Source organism: Colletes latitarsis, chromosome 4, assembly GCF_051014445.1.
Source record: "Colletes latitarsis isolate SP2378_abdomen chromosome 4, iyColLati1, whole genome shotgun sequence".
NCBI classification, from domain to species: Eukaryota; Metazoa; Arthropoda; class Insecta; order Hymenoptera; family Colletidae; genus Colletes; species Colletes latitarsis.
This window is the reverse complement of record NC_135137.1, coordinates 29,701,957-29,725,108: the sequence shown is the minus strand read 5'-3', so window position 1 is coordinate 29,725,108 and position 23,152 is coordinate 29,701,957. Positions and strand designations below refer to the sequence as shown.

General features: G+C 33.2%; 1 protein-coding gene across 2 annotated transcripts in view; it reads left to right on the top strand.

The window, feature by feature from the left end:
- The window catches only part of Sytbeta (Synaptotagmin beta), a 165,380-nt gene that overhangs the window by 125,234 nt on the left and 16,994 nt on the right, over nucleotides 1-23,152 (top strand). The window contains exons 3-4 of one of the 2 annotated variants that reach the window (XM_076763181.1): nucleotides 18,089-18,152; nucleotides 21,119-21,353. In XM_076763181.1, coding sequence (XP_076619296.1) covers nucleotides 18,089-18,152; nucleotides 21,119-21,353 — 299 coding nt within the window. Of the gene's footprint in view, nucleotides 1-18,088; nucleotides 18,153-21,115; nucleotides 21,354-23,152 lie in introns of both variants that reach the window. The other variant, XM_076763180.1, reaches the window with a different exon arrangement.

Here is a 23,152-nt window from a genome sequence, read left to right as displayed (position 1 = left end):
TAATGCGTTCCACACGATTACTTCGACGAGTGATTTTGCAGATTGAATCGTTCCAACGAAGTTAAGCTTCAGCTTTACGAACTCTAAAAGAGTAAGATAAAAATCTAGGAAGTTCTGCAAGTACTTTTCCATGCTACTCGCAACGAGTCTGATCATAAAATACTTGATCTACTGCGCGAAACTGTTTCGTCCTGGCTACTCTCGGTCACAAGCGGTCCCTCGTGAAATCTGCATAATAAAGCTGGTTAATTTCTCTTTATTCGTGCAAAATTAAAATCTCGGGCAAAATTAAAACCGACGGAGTACAGAGTGTCCGTAAAAATCAGAGATACTTCATTATATCGACCGTAGATGTTGGAAATAAAACACGTAAAATTTCGTTTTACCAGCGATATATTTTTCTCTTTATTCTGTCAGGTTTTACGTATATAAAGTGGAAACGATAGTTTCAAATTACTCAAAATGAAATGTTTGGCATGCTTTTGAAATTTTCGTAATAATAGATGTAAGTATTTTAATGTATAAAATGGAAATATACGTTAGATTGAAATAGAAATTATTTTTCTAAATAGATTGTATTCAATTATTATGTGCATAGTTGGTATTCGATTTATCAATGTTACAAAACGACAGAACTATTTCTAACGGTCTTAAATTCAACAAATACAAAGCTGAGAATATTATGTTCTAATACTTATTTGTGATATATGTATACTTCTGATATGAAGAATATTATTATTAAGGGATGTAACACTTTTATGAAGATTAGTGACACAATTTCATGCAATTGTTCGTTATGGTTACTAGGCACTAGTCATTGCTTCCACTTCATTGCACTCTCTCTATAAAATCTATAATTTTCAAAAATGCATAGAGAAATTAGTTCTGCATTTAATCTTGAATTATTACTGCTTTACATTTGTTTTTGATATTTCCTTTTAGCTCAATACAGTTCACGTTAGCAATAAAAGTTCAGTTTTTACCCATTTTTATTGCTCTCATGTACTGTTTTAGTTTTTCATGTTACATTCTGCACTGTAATTAAGAAAAATACGATCCATCTTATTTTTCTGCTCTTTGTAATGTTCCTTGTAGTTAATAATATCAATACTTTTGAAAAAGTATATTATTTCTTTTATGAATCCCATACAACTAGTAATAATATACACATAGGACAAAACTATTCGTCATTTTTCCTACAAAACATGAACGTAAATAGGTCATAAATGACCCAACGATACCAAACACGCGATCCACGTGGCACCAGACCAGTTGGAGGTTAAAATTTCTGACAATTTGAGGCCATACAAATTATGTATGACAAAACTATTCGTCACTTTATTTGCTAAGCACCAGCTGGTCGTAAATGACCCGATAATACAGTACACACAATCGACGCAACACGATACTAGCTGGAGGTTCAAATTTCTGACAATTTGAGGCCATAAAAATTATGTATGACAAAACTATTCGTCACTTTATTTGCTAAGCATCAACAGGTCGTAAATGTCCCGATAATACAGTACACACAATCGATGCGACACGATACTAGCTGGAGGTTCAAATTTCTGGCAATTTGAGACCATAAAAATTATGTATGACAAAACTATTCGTCGCTTTGCTTGCAAAGCACCAACGGGTCGTAAATGACCCGATGATACAGTGCGCACAATCGACGTGGCCCGATACCAGCTGGAGGTTCAAATTTCTGGCAATTTGAGCTCATAAGAATTTCGAATGTTCGAACGCCTTTGGATCTCCATCCAATTTCGAATGTTGTCGTCACGTTCGTGCAATTTGCACGCAACGCGAAACGGCCGACACAGCTGTTCGACGATGGCTCGTAGGGTAGGTGGGTGAATCGACACCGGTGAAAGCGGTGGGGTGAAAAAAGAGGAATTCGCCGAAGATTTGATATTTCGGCTCGATGGGCGGAACCATGGGTTCTGCTCGCGCTGCTCAGAGTATCGACCCGTGAAAGACAGCTTCCAGCGACCTCGCCCCTACCTGCTGCCGACCAGGCCGTCGTCGTTGTGCCAAAACTCGCAATCCGCGTCTTCCTAACTTCCCTTTCGACAGTTTCGCGCCGTCGGAGAGTTTGGCCGTCGAAAAGGTTGCGTCGCGTGATTGCGATCGTTGGAACTTCGTTCTATCTATCCAACGACCAACAGACGAAGTTTTTCTATTCTTTTCAATTCTAATTCAGATAGAACGTACGAATAAGAAATCAGTTGACTTAATTTTTGTTAAAGAAACGTCACGCGACGCGTAGATAAATTATCGAACCAGAACGCGTTGTACACACGTGTGCAACAACGTGGGCTATTTTACGTTCGTATAAAGAAATGAACACGTTACGCGTGACACGCTATTCATGAAACTCAGTTGACCCATTTAATGCATTTTACCTGTACATAGTTAAAAGCATGCGCTACGGTAAATAAAATTACTACGAATTTAGCGTGTGGAAGGTACCATGTATGTCCACGCAGGTTGCCAAATATTCCAGTCTCTGTAATCACGAAATTTCATATTGTATTGCGTGTGGTACGTGTACCTTTTTTGTAAACAATTCTTCTCATTGTTTATTGCTCAGGAAAGTGTTTCGAAGGAAAATTAGACGCGCGGTGTGCGTCAGCTGATTTGCATGATTACGTGACGTCACGTAATATGAAGTTGATGGTAACTAGACTATGAATTTTATGCATTGATGGTGTACATTAATATGGAAAATATGTATGAAATGTATGTAGATTTTTCATCGATTAATATAATAATATCAATATTTTATTTTGTAAAAATACACGTATTTTTCGTATTGGTGTACGTTATGAATGTATAAAATTCACAATCTAACAGTTTGTCTCTGAAGAGTATGAAAACAACTGCAAATTTGCGATCATGCTGTTTTGGAACCTTGTACATTCGCGTATAATCGTCTGTATACTATGTTCACCAGAAAGAATTTTACTTTCGAGAGTAAAACTTCCAAAAGGATACTCTATTTAACATATTAAATATCTTAGAAATTTTCAATCTATTATTATACATATAATAATTCATACTTCATCTGTATATTGCGTCTGATTTATTTATACCATGCATTAAATTGTTTACTTTTATACTGTTTGAAATAGACGAAATACATGCAAAAAATATGAATTCTCGTTTCAGACGTTGTTTATTACAAGAAGATTTACACAAACATCTAGAAATTGCAGTACATATCAAATTTATTTGTCAAGACATTGTGAACACTTTTTTTTTTATAAATTGTATACTGACAAATGGATTTGGTGCAACATAAGCGATACATATGTGCTCTGGATTCCTGGAATTCTCACATAACACCTACGCGTTAAGTACACAAGGCTATAGAATCCAGAAATAATTAAACATAAAGTGTTTATGAAGCAGTAAACTCAGCTACAAATTGAAATTGAAGCATTACCATCTTGGAATGACTCTTTCACTTAATAAACCATTGATAGAGCATCGCAATTTGTCATCGGTCGTTTTGAACGATACATCACCGTCCAGAGGACGTCATTTTAAACGTTTATTATGAAATATCGATGTCCTTCGATTGCAAACTGTGGGGCCATTTTAGGGTCATAGTATCAGAAAGAAATATACAGGGTGTTCCGCCACCCCTGGGAAAAATTTGAATGGGAGATTCTAGAGGTCAAAATAAAACGAAAATCAAGAATACTAATTTGTTGATGGAGATTTCGTTAAAAAGTTATTAACGTTTAAAGTTCCGCCCGTACTGAATTTTTTTCTAGAAAGTGGGTAGGGTTTCGAGGGTAGGTCTATTCACCAAAAATTATTGTAATTGACCTCCGCAACTGAAAATAATTTTTTAGAACGATTTGAAAAATTTTTTTTTGGTCGAAAAATTTAGGCACCTACTCCTGTCGATTTTTCTTAAAAATTAGTTTTTCAATTTTGATAATTTTATTTGACGCCCTACAGAAAAGTTGTCTAATACTTTTTTGTAGGTACCAATGAGCTCTACTTCAGAAAAAAGTTTCATTGAAATATATTCACTATTGTAGGAGTATTGGCTGTTTGAAAATTGGACCATATTTATGTGGTTTTTCTCATTTTACGGGGTCAAAGAACAACTTTTTCATTATTGTTAGAATTTCTACATATTCTACACCAAAATACGCGTTGTTTGCTTTTTTAAACATTAAAATCGTCCAATCCGTTCAGGAGTTATGGTGTTTTAAAAATACGCATGAAATTTCAGGGAAGCATTTCTGGCCTCAAATTAGATTTTCGGTAAGGAATTTTTTTCTCGAAAATGCGTAGGATTTCGGGGGTATGTGTAATGACCAAAAATGATTGTAATCGACTCTTGTAACCGAAAATAATTTTTTCAGAATGATTTGAAAAATTTTTTTTTTGCCAAAAAATTTCAGCACCTATCCGAATTTTTTTCTTGAAAGTGGATAGAATTTCAGGGATATGTCTATTCACCAAAAATGCTTTTAATTGACCTCTGCAACCAAAAATAATTTTTCCAGAACTATTTGAAATTTTTTAATTTAATTTGTTAATAACTTTTTAATGAAGCCTCAATCAAGAAATTGATATTCTTGATTTTCGCTTTATTTTGGTCTCTAGAATCTCCCATTAAAATTTTTTCCAGAGATGGCCGAACCTGTATATATTTTTACGTTTAAAATAAAACTCTAAGCTCTAAAAAATTTTTACAAAAATGTCATTAGAAAGAACATATCCTTTAGTGAGATAAATATATTTGCAATTACTTAATTTATTAATCATCAATATATTTTCCTTCATATAACAGTTCCCTTTCTATAAAAATTGTTCGAATTTGATACGAAGAATTCATTTAAGCAACATTCAACTTCCATTTCTCAGTACTTTTTTAGCGAAATGGTTTTACAAACTCGACGATGTTATGCTCAAAAAAAAAGTAAACAGCATGAATCATTCGTTCCCATCTGAATTAATCAATGTTTGCCAACGTCGATTCACCGCACGTGAACGAACGTTATCTTGATGAAAAAAACACGTTTTCCGTTAAGTAAATTAGGCCATCTTTGTTTTAATACTGGCTACAATCATTCCACTTGCTGATAATATGCCTTCGTATCGATTGATCGATTAGACTCCATGGACTTGAAATGGATTATTCCTTCCGTATTCTACTAGGAAGAGAAATAAATCTTCAGCGGGTGTGGCTTCTGTCTTCACCCTTGACATGAACGATTGTCTAACAGTTAGCCAAAAATTTATGAATTCGATAATAGAAAATGATTCACTCTCGATAATCTTCAAACATAACTCCATGATATTGTTATTTATTCAGAAGTTTGCAAAATTATCTCTCTATTCCTATTAATGAACTTGGAATGTTCTTACTTTAACCGCATTATTGTCTTCATTGTTTTCATTTTTTATATGTTTAGTTAAGGGAATGTTCGCTAATACTAAAATACCGAATCAAAATTAATGAGAATATCTTTAGCTACCGAAATGTAGTTACTACAGGATAATAATTGACTTACTTAAAAGCGTTGAATAATCATTTCTTAGGAAAATGTGTGGTTTCTCAAATAGTGCATTTTATACTAGATAATTGAATATTTGACCTGTATCTACTTTGATGTCTAATTGATGTACGTTTAATAGAAGAGTACAAGTTATATCGTTATTTTTAAAGAGTTAATAATATATATAATTTTACTGTTCATTTACAGCAAATATTTGTAATAAAAATATATGTCTATTCATCTAAATTATAGCAGTGATGCTTGCAGTGTAATAGAATGAAACAGAATTTTGAAAAAACATCTGTCTCCATTAAATAATGTCGTTTAGGCTCGCACTTAAATAAATCGACTGTTAATTAAAACTACTAACTGTTTATTTTGTTTAAATCACCGTCAAAATTCTCACAGATACTTAAAATTATCTCGTCGAGTATGTCATCGCCTGACACGCAACTTTTCGAGGTCACGATACAGGTTAATTCCATTTGCATTCGCGTGATTCATCATCGACGATTCGCTTTTTCCAACCAGTGTGTCCTATCGCGAACATGTAACCAATGGTCCCGTTAATTATCCTCGACGCGTTATCATGCTTTATCGCGACGTATCGCCGTCTACTATCGACCGAACCAAATTTCCCAAATGTGACCTTGTCTTTCCCCAAAAGTTTCTGGAGATATTGGAATAATACTACAGCTACGACTTTTGCAAATAATTTTACGACAGCTCTGTTCCAAGTGAAAATTTTGTACGATTTAATGAATTCTATTATTCTATGACTTTTTTACAAATTACATTTCTATCAATGGAACTATTTAATTTTTTTACTTTATAAATCACCTACCTATACTTTTGCAAATATATAAGGTGATTCTCCGACAGCTCTGTTCCAACTGAAAATAGGAAAATAATCTTGCAGGAAAATTTTGTACGATTCAATGAATTCTATTAGTCTATGACTTTTCTGCAAATTACATTTCTATCAATGGAACTATCTAATTTTTTTTATAAATCGATTCCCTGTAGTCATTCTGCGTACGAAAGTTCAACGAAAACTGAATATTTTCGAATATTACCAGTTTCGAGAAGAAAGTCGCTTGCAAATTTTTTCACAGCCTAACTGTATTGATTCGATTGGAAAAGGGGCCGTAGTATTTTTGCTTTTCACAGCTGGTCGGTTCGTTTCCACATTTTCTCGCAGTCTCATTGTTAAGCTTGCTCCAGTTTCTCGCGAAACGTGTACGGTTAGTTTCAGCCGTCGACGCACGACGAATAGTTCGGTTTGTCGGACGCGTTAATTAGATTGTTTCGCTGGTTTTTTACGGACGAAACGCCGCCACGGGACGGCGCGGATTCCAGCCTAAAGGTCACGGCCTACGAGGGGATGCAACAATTGTCAGCCCGACCGCCTGGGAGCGTCGCGACTTTTTCGGTGCGCGGCATCGAAACTGAATCGAAAACATTGCAACTCAGAGAGACTGGGTTATTGGAACGATATGGAGAGAGATCGATGCGTGTCAAGGACGCTTGCCAAATAGACTTTACTTTTAGAAGTCGTAGACTCGTATTTCTTACCTACTTTCCGATGAATTTAAGTTCGATACTTTATACGCTCGGTAGAAAAAGTGTTCGATCGATGATAAAATCGCAATGATTTTTGCGCGTGGCTCAAAAGACTATATTGCAAGAATCACATATATTAGTTAATCGCTAATTTCGATGAAATTTGGCACTCTAGCAGAGCGACCGAAAATGCTTGACCTTTAGTTTTTGATCCATGAGTCGAGGAATATATACATAAGAGGAATAGTTTGTTGTTCGAGTACTTTTGAGAGAGCATAAACCCTCTGTTAGCGAGTGGGGAAAGTATCGTCACAGTATAAAATAATTATTACGCGTTAAAATTGGAACATTCTGTTAGTGCGTGAACCACAAATGTACACATTGTATAATTAACAATCGATTAATTGGTCCTTTCATTACACAGGGTGTTCGGCCACTCCTGGGAAAAACTTTAATGAGAGATTCTAGAGGCCAAAATATGACGAAAATCAAGAATACCAATTTATTCATTGAGACTTCGTTGAAAAGTTATTAACAAAATTATTGTTAAAAATGATCAATAAAACTTGTCCACCTACACGAATTTTTTTCTCGAAAGTGTGTAGGATTTTGGGGGTATGTCTACTCACCAAAAATAATTGTAATTGACCCCCGCAACTGAAAATAATTTTTCCAGAATGATTTGAAACTTTTCAATTTCGCCGAAAAATTTAGGCACCTACCCCCTGTCGATTTTTCTTAAAAATTCGTTTTTCATTTTTAATAAATTTGTTTGACGCGCTACGGAAATTTTGTCTAATACTTTTTTGCAGATACGAGCCCTAATTCAGAAAAAAATTTCATTGAAATATATTCACTACTATAGGAGTTATGGCCGTTTGAAAATTGAACCACTACTATGGGATTTTTCTAACTTTACGGAGTTAAGGGACAACTTTTCCAATATTCTTAGAATTTCCACATATCCTTGACTAAAGTACGCGTTGTTTGCATTTTGAAACATTGAAATCCTCCAATCCGTTCAGAAGTTATGATGTTTTAAACATACGCATGAAATTTCAGGGAAACATATCAACGTATGGTCAGACGTAATATTTTCGGTGAGGAATTTTTTTCTCGAAAATTTGTAGGATTTCGGGGGTATGTGCATTCACCAAAAATGATTGTAATTGAGCCCTGCAACCAAAAACAATTTTTCCAGAATGATTTGAAATTTTTTAATTTCGCCGAAAAATTTTCCAATCGATATGGAACTTTAAACGTTAATAACTTTTTAATGAAGCGTCAATCAACAAATTGGTATTCTTGATTTTCGTCTTATTTTAGCCTCTAGAATCTCGCATTAAAATTTTTCTAAAATACCAAAATACTTAAGATAAATTTGATCTGACTGAATACAACTAGTTCGTGATATTGTTTAGAGTCGAGACTTATTCTAGAGTCTTCCATAACGAGAAAAAGATGTATTAACACATATTATTTACAAACTTCTTTAGTAACTACTAAATTCCCTAAAACATATAAAAAGACATTTAATAGAATTGTTAGAAATTAAATTATCCAAATAATTTAATACTTGTTTCAATATTTTAATGAAGGGTCTACCAACGTGTATTAAAAATACGAACCATTAAAAGGAGAACCACGAGAACCACAAAGTTTCGTTTGTTTCGACTATACGTTCACAGTGCTGCTAATAAATATCAATAATTTATATAGCATCGTACAGTGAATACCTATTCGTTCTAGATACACAGAAATGTTTTGTTACGCACCAAACGTAACGTGAAATGGTCAGAGCTGAAAATTGTGTCGCGCAGCTTTTCGAGCTGGTTTTAAACTTCCCGTTTGGGCGATAAATAGGATAGACCTTGACTCGTCTAAATTCGTGCAACACTGTGGAAAGACTGTATTCGCGAAATAGTTTTTAATTGTAGAACCGAACTAATCCTCCTCTGTCGCTGAAAGAACAGTTCGCAAACTGTTAAACATAGGATGCGATTAAAATCGTTTATTCTTCGTAAGAAAACAGAATTTTTCTATATTTGAGAACCACAGATTAAAGCATTATTACAAACATTATTATAAACTAATAGTCAGGTACTTGTGCACCCAATGAATTTTTAAAATTCATTTTGTGGAAAGGAGAGACTCGTATAAGAATATTTATTTCAAATTTTTTATTCATTTTTATTCGAAAAATCGCTCCCTTTTCGATTATAATACGATTTCTTTTCGCGTCTTGTATAAAAATGCATCGAAACGTTCAACGTGGAAATAATTCACCAGTTTGGGAAACATTCGAATAACTTCTGACGATATTTATCGACGATTTATTTCGACGAAAAGTTTACGGGCGCTGGGAATTATTCCGCTTTCGCGTCGATACGTTCCATGCAAACGTTCCGTGAACTGTCAAGCCGTGCGCGAAGACCTCGATTCCAACCATCGATATTGCGATAAGAATTTGAGGAGTGATCGGGCTACACGCAATAAAATATATCGGCGGTGGCCAAACGATGGGATAGGAAAATGATCGGAATATAATCTATCAAAAATACTCTAAAACCGTATCCTCTGTAACAGTGTTTCCCGAACAATTTTACATTGCAACAAAGTTTTCCAAATAGCAGAGATTGTTTTTTTAGTATCAAAAAAATTGAACAGTAATTAATAGTGTATTATATTTATAAATAATTAATTCTCTGCAAGATTGAAACGTTCAAATGTGAAAGTGTTTTTAAAAGATAATAAAATTTAAATCTTTATGTGTAATACTTTGTTGTGTTAAATTTTCAATCAATTCAGTTTTGTATAAAAAACAAAAACGTTATACAGGGAATTCGGCCACCCCTGGGAAAAATTTTAATGGAGGATTCTGGGGGCTAAAATAAAACGAAAATAAAGAATATCAATTTCCTGACAAAGGCTTTGTTAAAAAGTTATTAAAAAATTGAATTAAAAAATTTCAAATCATTGAGAAAAAATTATTTTTGGTTGTGAGGGTCAATTATAATCATTTTTGATGAATAGACCTACCTCCGAAATCCTACCCAGTTTCGAGAAAAAAATTCTTTACCGAAAATATAATGTCTGATCATGAATGAATGATTCCCCTGAAATTTCACGTGTTTCAAATCGTTCTGAAAAAATTATTTTCGGTTGCAGGGGTCAATTATAATCATTTTTGGTCAATAGACATACTCTCGAAATCCTACCCACTTTCGAGAAAATAATTCAGTATGGGCGGAACCTTAAACGTTAATAACTTTTTAACAAAGCCTCAATTAAGAAATTGATATTCTTCATTTTCGTCTTATTTTTGCCTCTAAAATCTGCCATTAAAATTTTTCCCAAGGGTGGCCGAACACTCTGTATATACGTCAAAATAGATATTCCAATTTTCTATTTTAAAAAGAAGCAAATCAAAACTTCTAAATACAAATTTCTTTTTATACGTATCACTGTTTATTCCTGATCATTTTTAACGTATTAGACATACCTTTGGACTAATAATTCTCTTCTTTTTTTCTTATTACAAACATATATAGATTAATTTTTATAATTTTTATAACTTCTATAGAAACCACAATATACAAGTCAGGAACGTCAGAAATACACTGCTCGAGAAAATTAAGTAACAAAATTTATTATCATACAAACACTCGTTTATATCGTGAATTTAATGAAAAGTATCACATAAAGAGAATACTATTTATTTACGTAACAGAAATATTATTTAATACCTACAATGATTTAAATTATAACTTGAAATGTAATTAATCTCTTTGGACTCATAACAGTATTTTGCTGTAAAATATTTAATGGATACAAATTAAAATTAAGCCGTTACGAATTTATTTTTTAACATTGAAACGTTAATCTAGATTTTAATGCACTTTTCCCTAAGGCTGTTTATGTTACATTGAAGATTTGCGTCACTCTTTAATCCTGTCAAACGCGAGAAAGATCTTCCCTCGAACGTATTCAAAGGACACGAAGATTTCGCGACCAAGGCGCGTCCGTTTGTTCGATTTTTCCAAAGCTCTCGAATCAATTCGGGTCTGTTGAAATCCGCTATTTCAATTTTTCCGTACGTTTCAAGTTGAATCCGTGGCAAAACACCTAAAACAACTTTCCTCTGGCTACGCTCTGTCAAAGGAAATTAAAAAATAGTAACGAAAAGGTTTGGCGATGAACGAGCAAAACGAGTCTCGCGAGAAAGCATCCCTCTCTAAAGAAACTAAATATCCAAATTCCATCAAAGCTATAACGTGAACCCTGGTATTGCATATTTTGTTCTATTTGTTCAATACACATCTGAAGTTGATTCCAGAAACATACGAAATATACGAAGGCGTTTGTCGCGTCTATACGATTTCATGCATGAGTATTTTTCAGTCATACTTGTTGGTCAACTATCAACACAGTTTACATCAAGTTTTAATCGAACGATGCTTCTCTATGAAACATGGTTTACGCGTTATATTAATATATACTGTTCGGAATTATTAACTCACCGAAGGATGTAAACAAATAAATTTGAAATGTTTAAATATCTCTACATTGTTTCTTTTTTATGATCGGACTATCTGGTGTTTATTTTAAGAGTATTTTCTGTAATTGAGGATAATATGTTTAATTATAATTTTTCTGTTGAGAAATATTTAAAAAATATATTATTATTATTCCTCAGAAATACTGTTAAGGAATTACTAATTCATAAAACGTATTATCAAATAGTCGTCGAATATTTTAATCCCTCTATTTTATATAAATTAAACTACGATGTATTAAATGCATAATGATCTTCTTGACTCTAATATTTGATTTATTTTGTTTATATCTATGCGCTTCCTAACTGATTTGCACTCTTTATCCAAAACACGATTTTGGTTGCTTTTCCCTGTGTACAGAATCACGAGCAACAAATCGAAAAGATCGAACGCCCCAGTAAATACTTCGCACAGAAATTGCAACGTAAAATTGCGTTCAAATATTTACGTATCTGTGGTAATGTTTGCTCTTAGGAACCCTATTGCGTTAGCAATAAATAAAGAACCGTGGTGAACGGTCACATCACTCGGTCAGCGTACTACATAAAATTCGATGTTTGCGATAGAATTTCCTTAGAATTATTTGATTTTATTTTCAAACATTTAGAAAACAGTTTTGGAATTTCGTGCAATGTATAAATTATTACTCGATCGAGTTTTTATAAACAGTATTTAAAAAGAAGTTGGTATTGTCAATATAAAAAACATTTATTATGAAAATGGGTTGAGTTCACACATATGAATATTCTTATATTTCTACGTTTATGACGTCGACCACGATTATTTCAAAAACCTTAATCACGATAGATAACATTCTTAAAGATATTAAAATATTGAATGAATTAAAGATATTAAAGTAATTTTAACTTAAATCTCAAATGTTCGCATCGAGGAATTTATATTTATATTTTAGCGAAAAAAGAATCACGTTGATCATTTTGTCCAAAAATAGTAAAATTATGTATCTTCCCTGAAAAGAACCGTGACAGATGGTCGAAACGTTGTAAAGATAATTTATTGTAATAAACGAATAATATTCGTCGTGTACGCGCTCTGATTGCTGGAAAACGTGTACAAACAGTAGCATACGTATTTGAAATTATATATTTAAAATAATATTTGAATTACAACAGTTAAACAACGAGTAAAATATCGAAATTAAATGAAAATGTATTCGTTGTTATATATAAATTGAAATACAAATATAAGTAAATATGGTGCAATGCTGAAAGAAAGCTTTTTCATTTTATTTTACAAGTTTCATTTTATTAACATATACGTATTTAACATAGTATTAATATTTTTTAATATATGATACAAAACCCATTAAATGTTTTTAACCCCACAATACTACACCTATACAGGCTGTTCGGCCACCCCTGGGAAAAATTTTAATGGGGGATTCTACAGGCCAACATAAGACGAAAATCAAGAATACCAATTTGTTGATGAAGACTTCGTTAAACATTTATTAACGTTTAAAGTTCCGACCGTACTGAATTTTTTTCTAGAAAGTGGGTAGGATTTCAGGGGTATGTCTATTCACCAAAAATGATTGTAATTGATCCCCGCAACCGAAAATAATTTTTTCAGAATTAATTAAAAATTTTTTTTTTAGCCGAAAAATTTAGGCACCTACCCCCTTGTCGATTTTTCTTAAAAATTCGTTTTTCATTTTTAATAAATTTGTTTGACATCCTACGGAAAAGTTGTCTAATACTTTTTTGTAGGTACCCATGAGCTCTACTTCAGAAAAAAGTTTCATTGAAATATATTCACAATTGTAGGAGTTATGGCTGTTTGAAATTTGGACCATTTTTATGGTGTTTTTCTCATTTTGCGAGATCAAGGACTAACTTTTCAATTTGCGATTTATACATATTCTCCATCAAAATACGCGTAGTTTGCTTTTTTAAACATTAAAATCGTCGAATCCGTTCAGAAGTTATGACGTTTTAAAGATTCGCATGAAAATTCGGGCAGACATTTCTGGCCAGAAATTATATTTTCGGTAAGGAATTTTTTTCTCGAAACTGAGTAGGATTTCGGGGGTATGTCTGTTGACCAAAAATGCTTGCAATTGACCCCTGCAACTAAAAATAATTTTTCCAAGACGATTCGAAAGTCTTTTTTTTTCACCCAAAACTTTCAGCACTTACTCGAATTTTTTTCTCGAAAGTGGGTAAGATTTCGGAAGTATGTATATTCACCAAAAATGATTGTAATTAACCCCCGCAACCGAAAATAATTTTTCCAGAACAATTTGAAGTTTTTGAATTTAATTATTAATAACTTTTTAACGAAGCCTCCATCAACAAATTGGTATTCTTGATTTTCGTCTTATTTTGTCCTCTAGAATCCTCTATAAAAATTTTTCCCAGAGGTGGCCGAACTCCCTGTATATAATCTTATTAACAATTTTTATAATAACTATATTCTGTGAGCACCTCAATATATATAATAAATATATATATATAAATATAGATAAATTACTTATCAGTGGAATGCAAATGTGTATTCAAATTTATATTTTTATGAAAAACAAAAGTGGGACTTAGACTGAAATTTAGCTCATCATTAGGAGTGTTTAAAATGTACTTCTTTATTTTACATATTTCAGTTAAACGACATGCTCATGAATATATTGCATATTTCGTGAATATGTAGCATATTTACTTTTAGTAAAATACAGACATCGCGAACAGTTTGAACGGTGGATATGTGAGTAGACGGTTCGTATACAACGTGCAAATTAATATTAACAGATAAACATCAACAACTGGCTGTTTCAAATTTAGAAAAATTGCTGGAATATTAATATTGCAATGTAAATTGTAACGAATCATTCAATTTTTACTGTAGACTGTTAGTTATAAAAATAATATTAAATATAATTACGAATTTAATATATAAGCTTCATACAGTTGATAGTAATTTAAAAAATTTTTTAAATATTGCTCAGAAATTACGCGTTTCCAAACTCTGTTATCAATAAATATTTCTCAATCCATGGAAATACAGAACCTTTTGTTGTTTCATTTTCAAACTCGAATGTATTTATTTGTTTTGTGTGGAACAAACATTAATCGAATAAATTAATACGTTCGTATTTGGTTGTAAGAACGATAAATGGGACTTTATTATTTGCAAATCATATTTTCATATATTGTTATTGTTATTAATTATAACCAAAGGAAAACATATCCCTACAATAAGTCAATTATTTAATACATTATTAATTTATTTAATAAATTAACTTATACTACTTTCATACTGGACATAACTCGCATAAAATGACAACAACGTATTCAGAGTATATGACAGTGTAAAAGTGAAGCATCCCAAAGCGAATTAAATGATACTAGGTTAAAGCAATGACGACTCCCTGGTGGTGACTAAAGGTCAATCAATCTGGGTCAGGACCACTTTTGGTACCTTTCTTTCCACGCTTTTTAAGAATATACCTCAGACGATTCATTGTCCCGATGGTACGAAAAGGTTCTCCGACCATTCGCGTCAACCTTTTTGCTTTCACAGACATCGCTTTATTTCTGCCCCCTTGGTCATTATTCCTTCTTCGCCTCTTCTTCTCTGCTAATTGTTCGTTTCTAAGAGGTAGTAATGAATACGAGCAAGTGATCAGCGATCCAGTTAGAAAATCGTTAATTGAGATATCTATCGCGTTCGAGAAAACTATGGGAAGAGATCCTAAAGTTCTCGTTTACAGCTACCAAACTGGCGAACGAATATTGTTCTGAATCACAGAAAACGAAGGAAGGAAATGAAATTTGATCGTAGAAAAGTGTTTAAAACATTTTATGACTTCGTAATTGCCAAACTGCATACCAACTTTTCGTTAAGAATATTTATTATTATCTAGTATAATATTTTTCGATAACTATGAGTCTAGATAAAATGAACACTACAAAAAATAGTCTCATTTTTTTTATTTTGATGTACATTCGATGACGTTATACGTGAAATACAATATCATATAATTTGGTTATTTTGAAGGCCGAGAATTGGATTTCCATGTTGGCATAAAAGCTTTAAAATATCGAAATTAAAGGAAACGGTGTTGAAAAATAGAAGCAATTTAAAACTCAAAATAGCACGTTTCCCTTTTTTGATCCACGAACTATTCGAACAAACCTATAAATTATTTTTAATTATACGTAGTAAAAATTACTTTTGAATTTTACAAATACGTGCATATTCGAACGAGGTCGAATTAGTTTTCATAGAAAACGTTGCCAATCCATTTTGGATGTTCCCATAAAGATAATGAAAACTATACAAATTTTAATTTTCATTAAGGGATGAAATTTGATCCTGCGCGCGTGCCTTATCGCTCTCGCTGTCGACCGCCGACCATAGAAAGACGAAAACTCGTTCATTGTTGTTCCATCCCTCACGTTCTTGGTGTATCGTGTTCACTTTCATCGTTATAATAAAAAATAAAAATTCTCTGACCAAATCAGACAAACTTACATATTTATGTTACAGTGGTATCCAAATCCCGATGTACCATTTGGTCCAAATAAATTGTTACAAACTGTTTTCTCAGAAACCGATGCAGATATTACCTTTTTCAACTGAATGAAAAATCTTCACGTGCAACAAATTTTTCTGAGGCGACTGTTAGGGGAAAAAGAAAAGGCCACCTAAATTTAAAAAAAATAAAAACGTGTTTGTAGTGTTTATTATTTGATTAGCTTTTACCAAACTGAGTAGTATCGACGTCAACTATTCTTTTTTTTTTATTATATATATTCAGTAAATTAACTATTATTTGGTACGAATGAAAGAAGTTTTATTTACAGTGCAAACTAATCAAAATATTAGTAACTTTTGATCATAAAAATAAAGATACATCGATGTTGATCATTCCTAAGCCTTTAGAAATTACAAAAAGAATTTTTAGATACTTTAATTTTTGCATTTTGTCTCTAATTATGAACAGAATATTTTTCTTGTGTTTGACATATGTCCTTAGACTTCAGAGATAATCGTGTCTCTTATACATCTTAAATAGTACAGGGTGTAAGAAAATTATATCTCGTTACCATTACAACCAAATTCTATATCTTTAGATTGGTAGAGATCTGTTAATGAAAAGTATTATGAACAAAAAAATAAATGGTTCCATTTAAGAAAATTACCTTGACCTTGAAATCTCCACCAACCACACAAGAATTATTTGTACTAAATAATGCTTTAAATAAAATAACTTTTGTAAGAATACTTTTTTGATATCTTCGATGCCTCGTAAGATATTGTATGTGATCAGTCAGAAAATGATTTTTACCGCATTTTGGGGAAACGGTACCACTGTCCAATATCCGATTTCAATATCGGAAATATCTAAAAAATATATGAATCGTAGACCTCCGGTTCAACGACCGCGTCCGAACTCTCACAGCGCGGATATATCCGGCCAGCTAAATACATATTTGCCGACCATTTTTAATTACGAGTCCAGGAATAAACAAGCTCCCTTGGCGCGGCAACGCTCCCTCCTGTCAGAAGCTGGAAAAAGCGTGGCAGAATTTCAGGGAAATTGAACAAATCGTCGGAGAGTTTCGCGACTCAGTCAAACGATATTACGCTATACCGGTACGGCCATTCCCCCTATTTTTTTCTCCGCCTCACTGACCCAGATTGAACGGCACACACGCAACGTACACACCCACACACAGAGGTATCCCTTTGTTTTGCAAAACGGCACGTACGCGTAATGTTAACTTTGAAATCGAAATCCGTTTTTGGATATTGTTGAATGTGTAATCTTCTATCCGACTGGTCGAAAGTAACTGTTTGTTGCCTGGTTCTATCAGAAGGGATCCATTTTCCATTTGCCCGTCGCTGACACTTTTGCAATTTAAAGAAAAATGTTTAACGAACGCGAGAGAATATCGTTCGAGTCAAAGTATAAATTCATCGAACTGTTCGTCGCATATCAATAGCAAAATAACAAAACATCGTAAAATAATGGAATGTGTACCTTTGTTCTCTCGGTATTCCTGGAAAAAAAATTTTCATTTTTCTAAGTGGAAAGAGGGTAATTTTTATATGGAAAGCTCGTGGCTTGATTTCTTTTTGAAGGACTCTCAAATTTTTTCCACCATTTTCTAATACATTTCGTGGGTTTGCTTTGTCTGTAGAATATGGCAAACGTAACGTTACGTCCAATTACTTAATTTATTCGGATATTTTGGCATCATTATTTATAGAACACTTAAAAAAATATCAGATACAATTGTTACGAAACGTTACATTCTGTTATGTTTGAAATTAATTGAATCATCCACTGTAGCACTTGTTGCAAATAAATTAAAGAACGACAATTATGTGTATGACACAAATCCATTCTTAATATTCTAAAAGTATCCAATTATTTTGCCCTTTTACGATTTTTTTAACAAGCGTATCTTGTTTCAGGAATTCAACGTCGCCAAGGAAAAGCACGCTGTGCAACCATGCTCCTCCGTAGTGGTTGAATCAAGTAAGAATTTTCTCTATCAAAATATTCTAGGAATATTCGATCCTCGAAGATTTTACGCAGCATGACTCCCCATTTGCTCCGAAAATCGCGGATCAATAAGCTACACCGCAACAAGTGATCCCGTTTTACCCCTTTCGCCCCATTTGCAAAAACCCTGGTGCGCACAATACAACGTTTGGGTATTATTGGATTACGAAATTTATTTACATAACACGGGTAGTAAACAACGATCAGCCATTCGTGGATTCGTTATTCGTTATTCCGTTTTCTTTTATGATAAATTAAAATTAAAGTGTTCCACGAGCAAACTAGTAATCATTCTTACTCCAATATTAGTAGGAAGACGAAATTTCAGTTTCAATGCAACACTTTGGGATTAAAAGTATTTTTGATTTTGATAAACTATGTTTCTCCACTTACATACAATATTATAAACGCACAAGGAAGATTATACATTTAAAGAAACGTCAACTTTACAAAAAAGGGAATAGAAAAGAATACAATTTTTTAATATCTCGGTTAACATGTAAAATATAGCTTCTTCGTATTATTCGTACTAGATTTATTCGTTTTTGTGTAAAAAAAACAGGTCAACCATTATACGACGTTGCTCGAGAGTAAATAAACGGAGTTGTGACTGTATGAGATCGTAAATATGGCAGTAAGTAGACTTAGGTGTGTTTGGCGTAGTAGAAAACAAGTCTGAAAAATCTGTATCGCACTCTCTCAATCGTAACTTTATGTTCGTAACTTATAACTGTGAACTAATCAAAGAATTATACAAGGAAAAGAAAATAGAAGCTTATAAAAACAGTTTAGGTAAACGATACATTCGACCAGACAATGTTCAATATTTATTGTATACAGGGTGCTTGACTCAGGATTCTACGTCCCAAAATAAATTGCGTTCGAGGCATTTTTTACTCTCATTCCTATAAAGGAGAAGTGTATTGTAATCGTAAAAAATTTCGAAAAACCACGTTGATTTCTTAATTTTCAATAATTAATATCTGATGAAGGGAAAAAAAAACACAGACCTGAAATGCAATTTCTAGATTTCGATCTTTTGCTGATAAGTAGAATCACTCGTGAAAATTTCGTACACCTGTAGCCGAACACCCTGTATATTGACGGATAAATGGATTTCGTTTGTCATTCGTCGATCAGATAAAAATTCGTCCAATCCCGTTGCGCGCCACCTAATCCTCGCTCGCCGACGCGCATCAAAATCACATTGGAACGTGCACAGTGTGCAGAATGGGGTCCTTTCAGCGGTTCGATCGAGATCGTAATCCTAGCAGGGAAACACCTTGGTAAATACAAGGTGCGCCCGGAATTACAATACAACAAAAACCCAAACGATTTTTCGTCTAACGTTTAATTCAAATACTTGCAATTCAATTTTTTAAAATTTCAAATTTAAAAGTGCTGGATAGAAGTATCGGTATGCTATGTAATTTTCTACAAGAATATTTACAAATCCTAGAACGAGTGTTTGCCCTACTTGTTTCTTGCACGTATCTTTATTTAGAATCACTCGTCCATAAACAAAAACAATTTATTGGACCAATGTTTTATCAAAGCAACAAAGAGTTGTTTTTCTATATAATATCTACATAAATTCTTAGTGAAAATTAAGCTCTTGTCAATTGAGTCATTCATACATAATAAATTATAATAATCTTGTGTCTACAAGATAGATTCATCAATGATCCAAATGAATAAAAATTAGGTGGAGCTAGATCTCGATAGAAGACACATATTTCATTCATAAAAATCGAACTAGAGAGCGAATTTCTATGACTGTGTTTTAACTTTTATTATTATCGGAACCACTAATTAAAAATAAAATTACGTACATAGATGTACAGGCAGGAAATGTAAATTTCTCCTAGTATACAACAAATTATTGCAAACCCTATTACAAAGAACACGATTGGTATAATGTTAGGAATACAATACAATCACATAAAAGATCACTAATGTGCAATAACATTTCTTTAAATCGATATTACATTTAACACTAGATTTACGGTTTCAAGTTCCATACTTAAAGTTACAGAACTCGTAAATATTAGTCGTTAGCAATTTATGTTACGAAATTATAAATGTTACAAGCCTATATGTTAATTAAAAAAAGAACCACATTTGAAAATAGCGTAACTTCGATAAATATGTGTGCAATTAACGTCCGTAAATCTATCGTTAAATCGATATTACGTAAAATTGAAACTACATATAAAATTCTTGGCCAAACACATAGCAATAACCGAGCGTGACAAGGGAAACCACGAGCGTCCATTTAAGGGGGTATTGCTGTCTAGACCGTCATTTTTTCGGCCTTCTTTGTGATTTTTTTTTTAATGGTAGACACACTGTTTTGTACTGAGATTTTGCAAATATATTTATTCATATTATAAGCATGTACAGTATTTTTTTTATCAAAAAATATTACAAATTGTAGAAGTTATAACTTCTTGTTTAAGGTGCTCCACTGACTTCCATGATTCCAGCCGATTAGCTAATCTGAATTAGAGGAGGCTAAAATATCTTCAGTAGGAGGAGAGAAGTAAAAATCTCGATAAATAAAGGAATGGCGGCACTTCAAGTTTTAAATTTTTATTTTTTAAAATCTTTAGTCCCAGCGATAAAGGCACGCCGGCTGAATATTCTCTCCAAATTTAGGGTCAATCGGTCTGTTAGGTCTTGAAATACCATAGAAACTAATTTAAATGCATTTTTTTAAACAAGAAATTATAATTCTCACAATTTGTAATATTTTTTGATGAAAAAAATACTGTATATATTTATAAGATAAATAAATATATCTGTAAAATTTCATCATTAAAAAAAAAATCACAAAAAAAGCCGATAAAATGAGTCTAGACAGCAATACCCCCATAACCGATTATCGCGATGGCAATTCTTCGTCTGACACACAATCTTCTAATTGTTTCTCGAAGCAGCGAGCCTACCGCACCAGAGTCGCAGTTATCCGGGTGGAAGCAGCGCGAGTGGTAGTCGTTTGTTGACTAGGAATTCATCCGTCAGCTCGCAGAGCTCTTTAGAGGGGCCGCCCAGCCACCGTGGATCTACGTCGCAAATTCGATCGTTTGGACCTGATGGCCGCTACCATCATCACCATCATCACCGTGACGCTCTGCACGCTGCCTCATCCTACCCACCGAGCAGGAGTTCAAGGTTTGACATACAAAGTGTCCTACAGCATGTGAGAACCATTTCAACGATGGGTTCTACACATGAAAACAATACAAAACATTCCCATAAACGCTATCCTACTTGACCTGGCAAGTTTCATTTTTAACATACCGTATTCAAAATCACCTCTTCACATCTAAACGTATACCTGAAGACGTTTCATTATTGACTGTCTCACCATTTATTAGGTTCATATCTGTCATTTTTTGATTAGGAAAACTTCCCACTTTCACGCGTAACGCGTTTTAACTCGTTCAATACAGTGTATTTGGTCACGAATATGTTACGAATATACATACGAGGAAATTCAAGAAGCGTAACATTTGACACTTTCTTGCATTGCATAAATTTTGTATTCAAGTTACATTGGACTAATAAATAAATACGTCTAAAAATAATCAAATTTTAAAAATTGTTTTCAATTATAAATATCATAAGAAATAAAAAACATTTTAATAATGATGACTACAGCCACCGTTTGTCGACATTATTTTTGATCTTTAGTATCATATTATTAACTTATTTCAAAATTTTAGAGTCTATCAATGCATTTATAGTAATACAGCATCTATCATATAATTAGGACGCGTGTTCCTCTTGCAACGTCAAAGATAAAAAATAATGACAAAGGGAAAAGTTGAACGGTGCAACAAGACCAATTTTCCTGTGACCTTGTTTCTTTAATAATTGCAACAACGCATCTGCAAAGTATGATTACGCGCTTTTTCGAATGAAATCGTACGTAACTTTTTGCATGGATCGATACTTTTGGCCATTTCCCGTATGAAAGTAAACAAATACGCTAACGAAATATTTTTGTTCCGAGAGACTTTTCCATCGTTCGTTGATTAAATCTATTTTAATTATCTTACTTTGCGAAGACCAACGATCTTTTTAGTAAAAATTGTATATAACGTAATCATCTGATGCGGTAATCATGGCGACGCGAGGCGAATAAATTCAAAATCAATGTTTCTTGATCATTTGTCTCAAGACAAATTCCATATCAAGACCTTGCAATAAATAGAAAAAAAACGTCCAAAGACAGAAATACAAGATAACATTACCTACAGCCTTGATGTCACAGAAACATGTAGAAAATACCCTGAATTATCTGAAAGAAACCAACATCTACCACAAAATATACACCAAAAGAAGAGAACCCAGAGTCGTCGCTAATGACCCGAAGGTTGATGCGACGTAAAACACGAATTAAAAAAAAAAAGAATTCCTTCGATTAACTCGACTGACAGCTGACACGTTCTCCGATCGAACATTGAACAGCGAGTCCGGAATCGCAATAAAGCTGGGCGCGATATTAACGCGATATCGCGACTGACGGGAAAGAACAGTCTCGCAGGAGCAGATGGTCTGTTATCGATGTTTATTATCGATATTTCGTACACGGCGCGCATCTGTCGTTTGTCGTCGATGGATTTCGATTCGACACGGGCCAACGTTAATTTCGTGCGTTCCGAAGCAGAACAATTCTCGTTCTGAAGTCTCAATTTTTGCCTCGGACCCGAGAACCAAACTCGTCGCTGTTTATTTTTCTATAAACTAAGCAATCAACATGCACTACCACGCACAGTAAGTCAAAATTCACTCCTAACAGGACACAAATTATTTTCTATGAGAACCATACGTAGGAAACATTTTATAATTAAGAAATAAATAAAATTAGTTAAGAAAATACAACTGCAAGATATTGTTCCATGAATTCTTAACTTTAACAGATAATTTGTTTTTATCTACACTTCAACAAAATTGGCTGTTTCTGA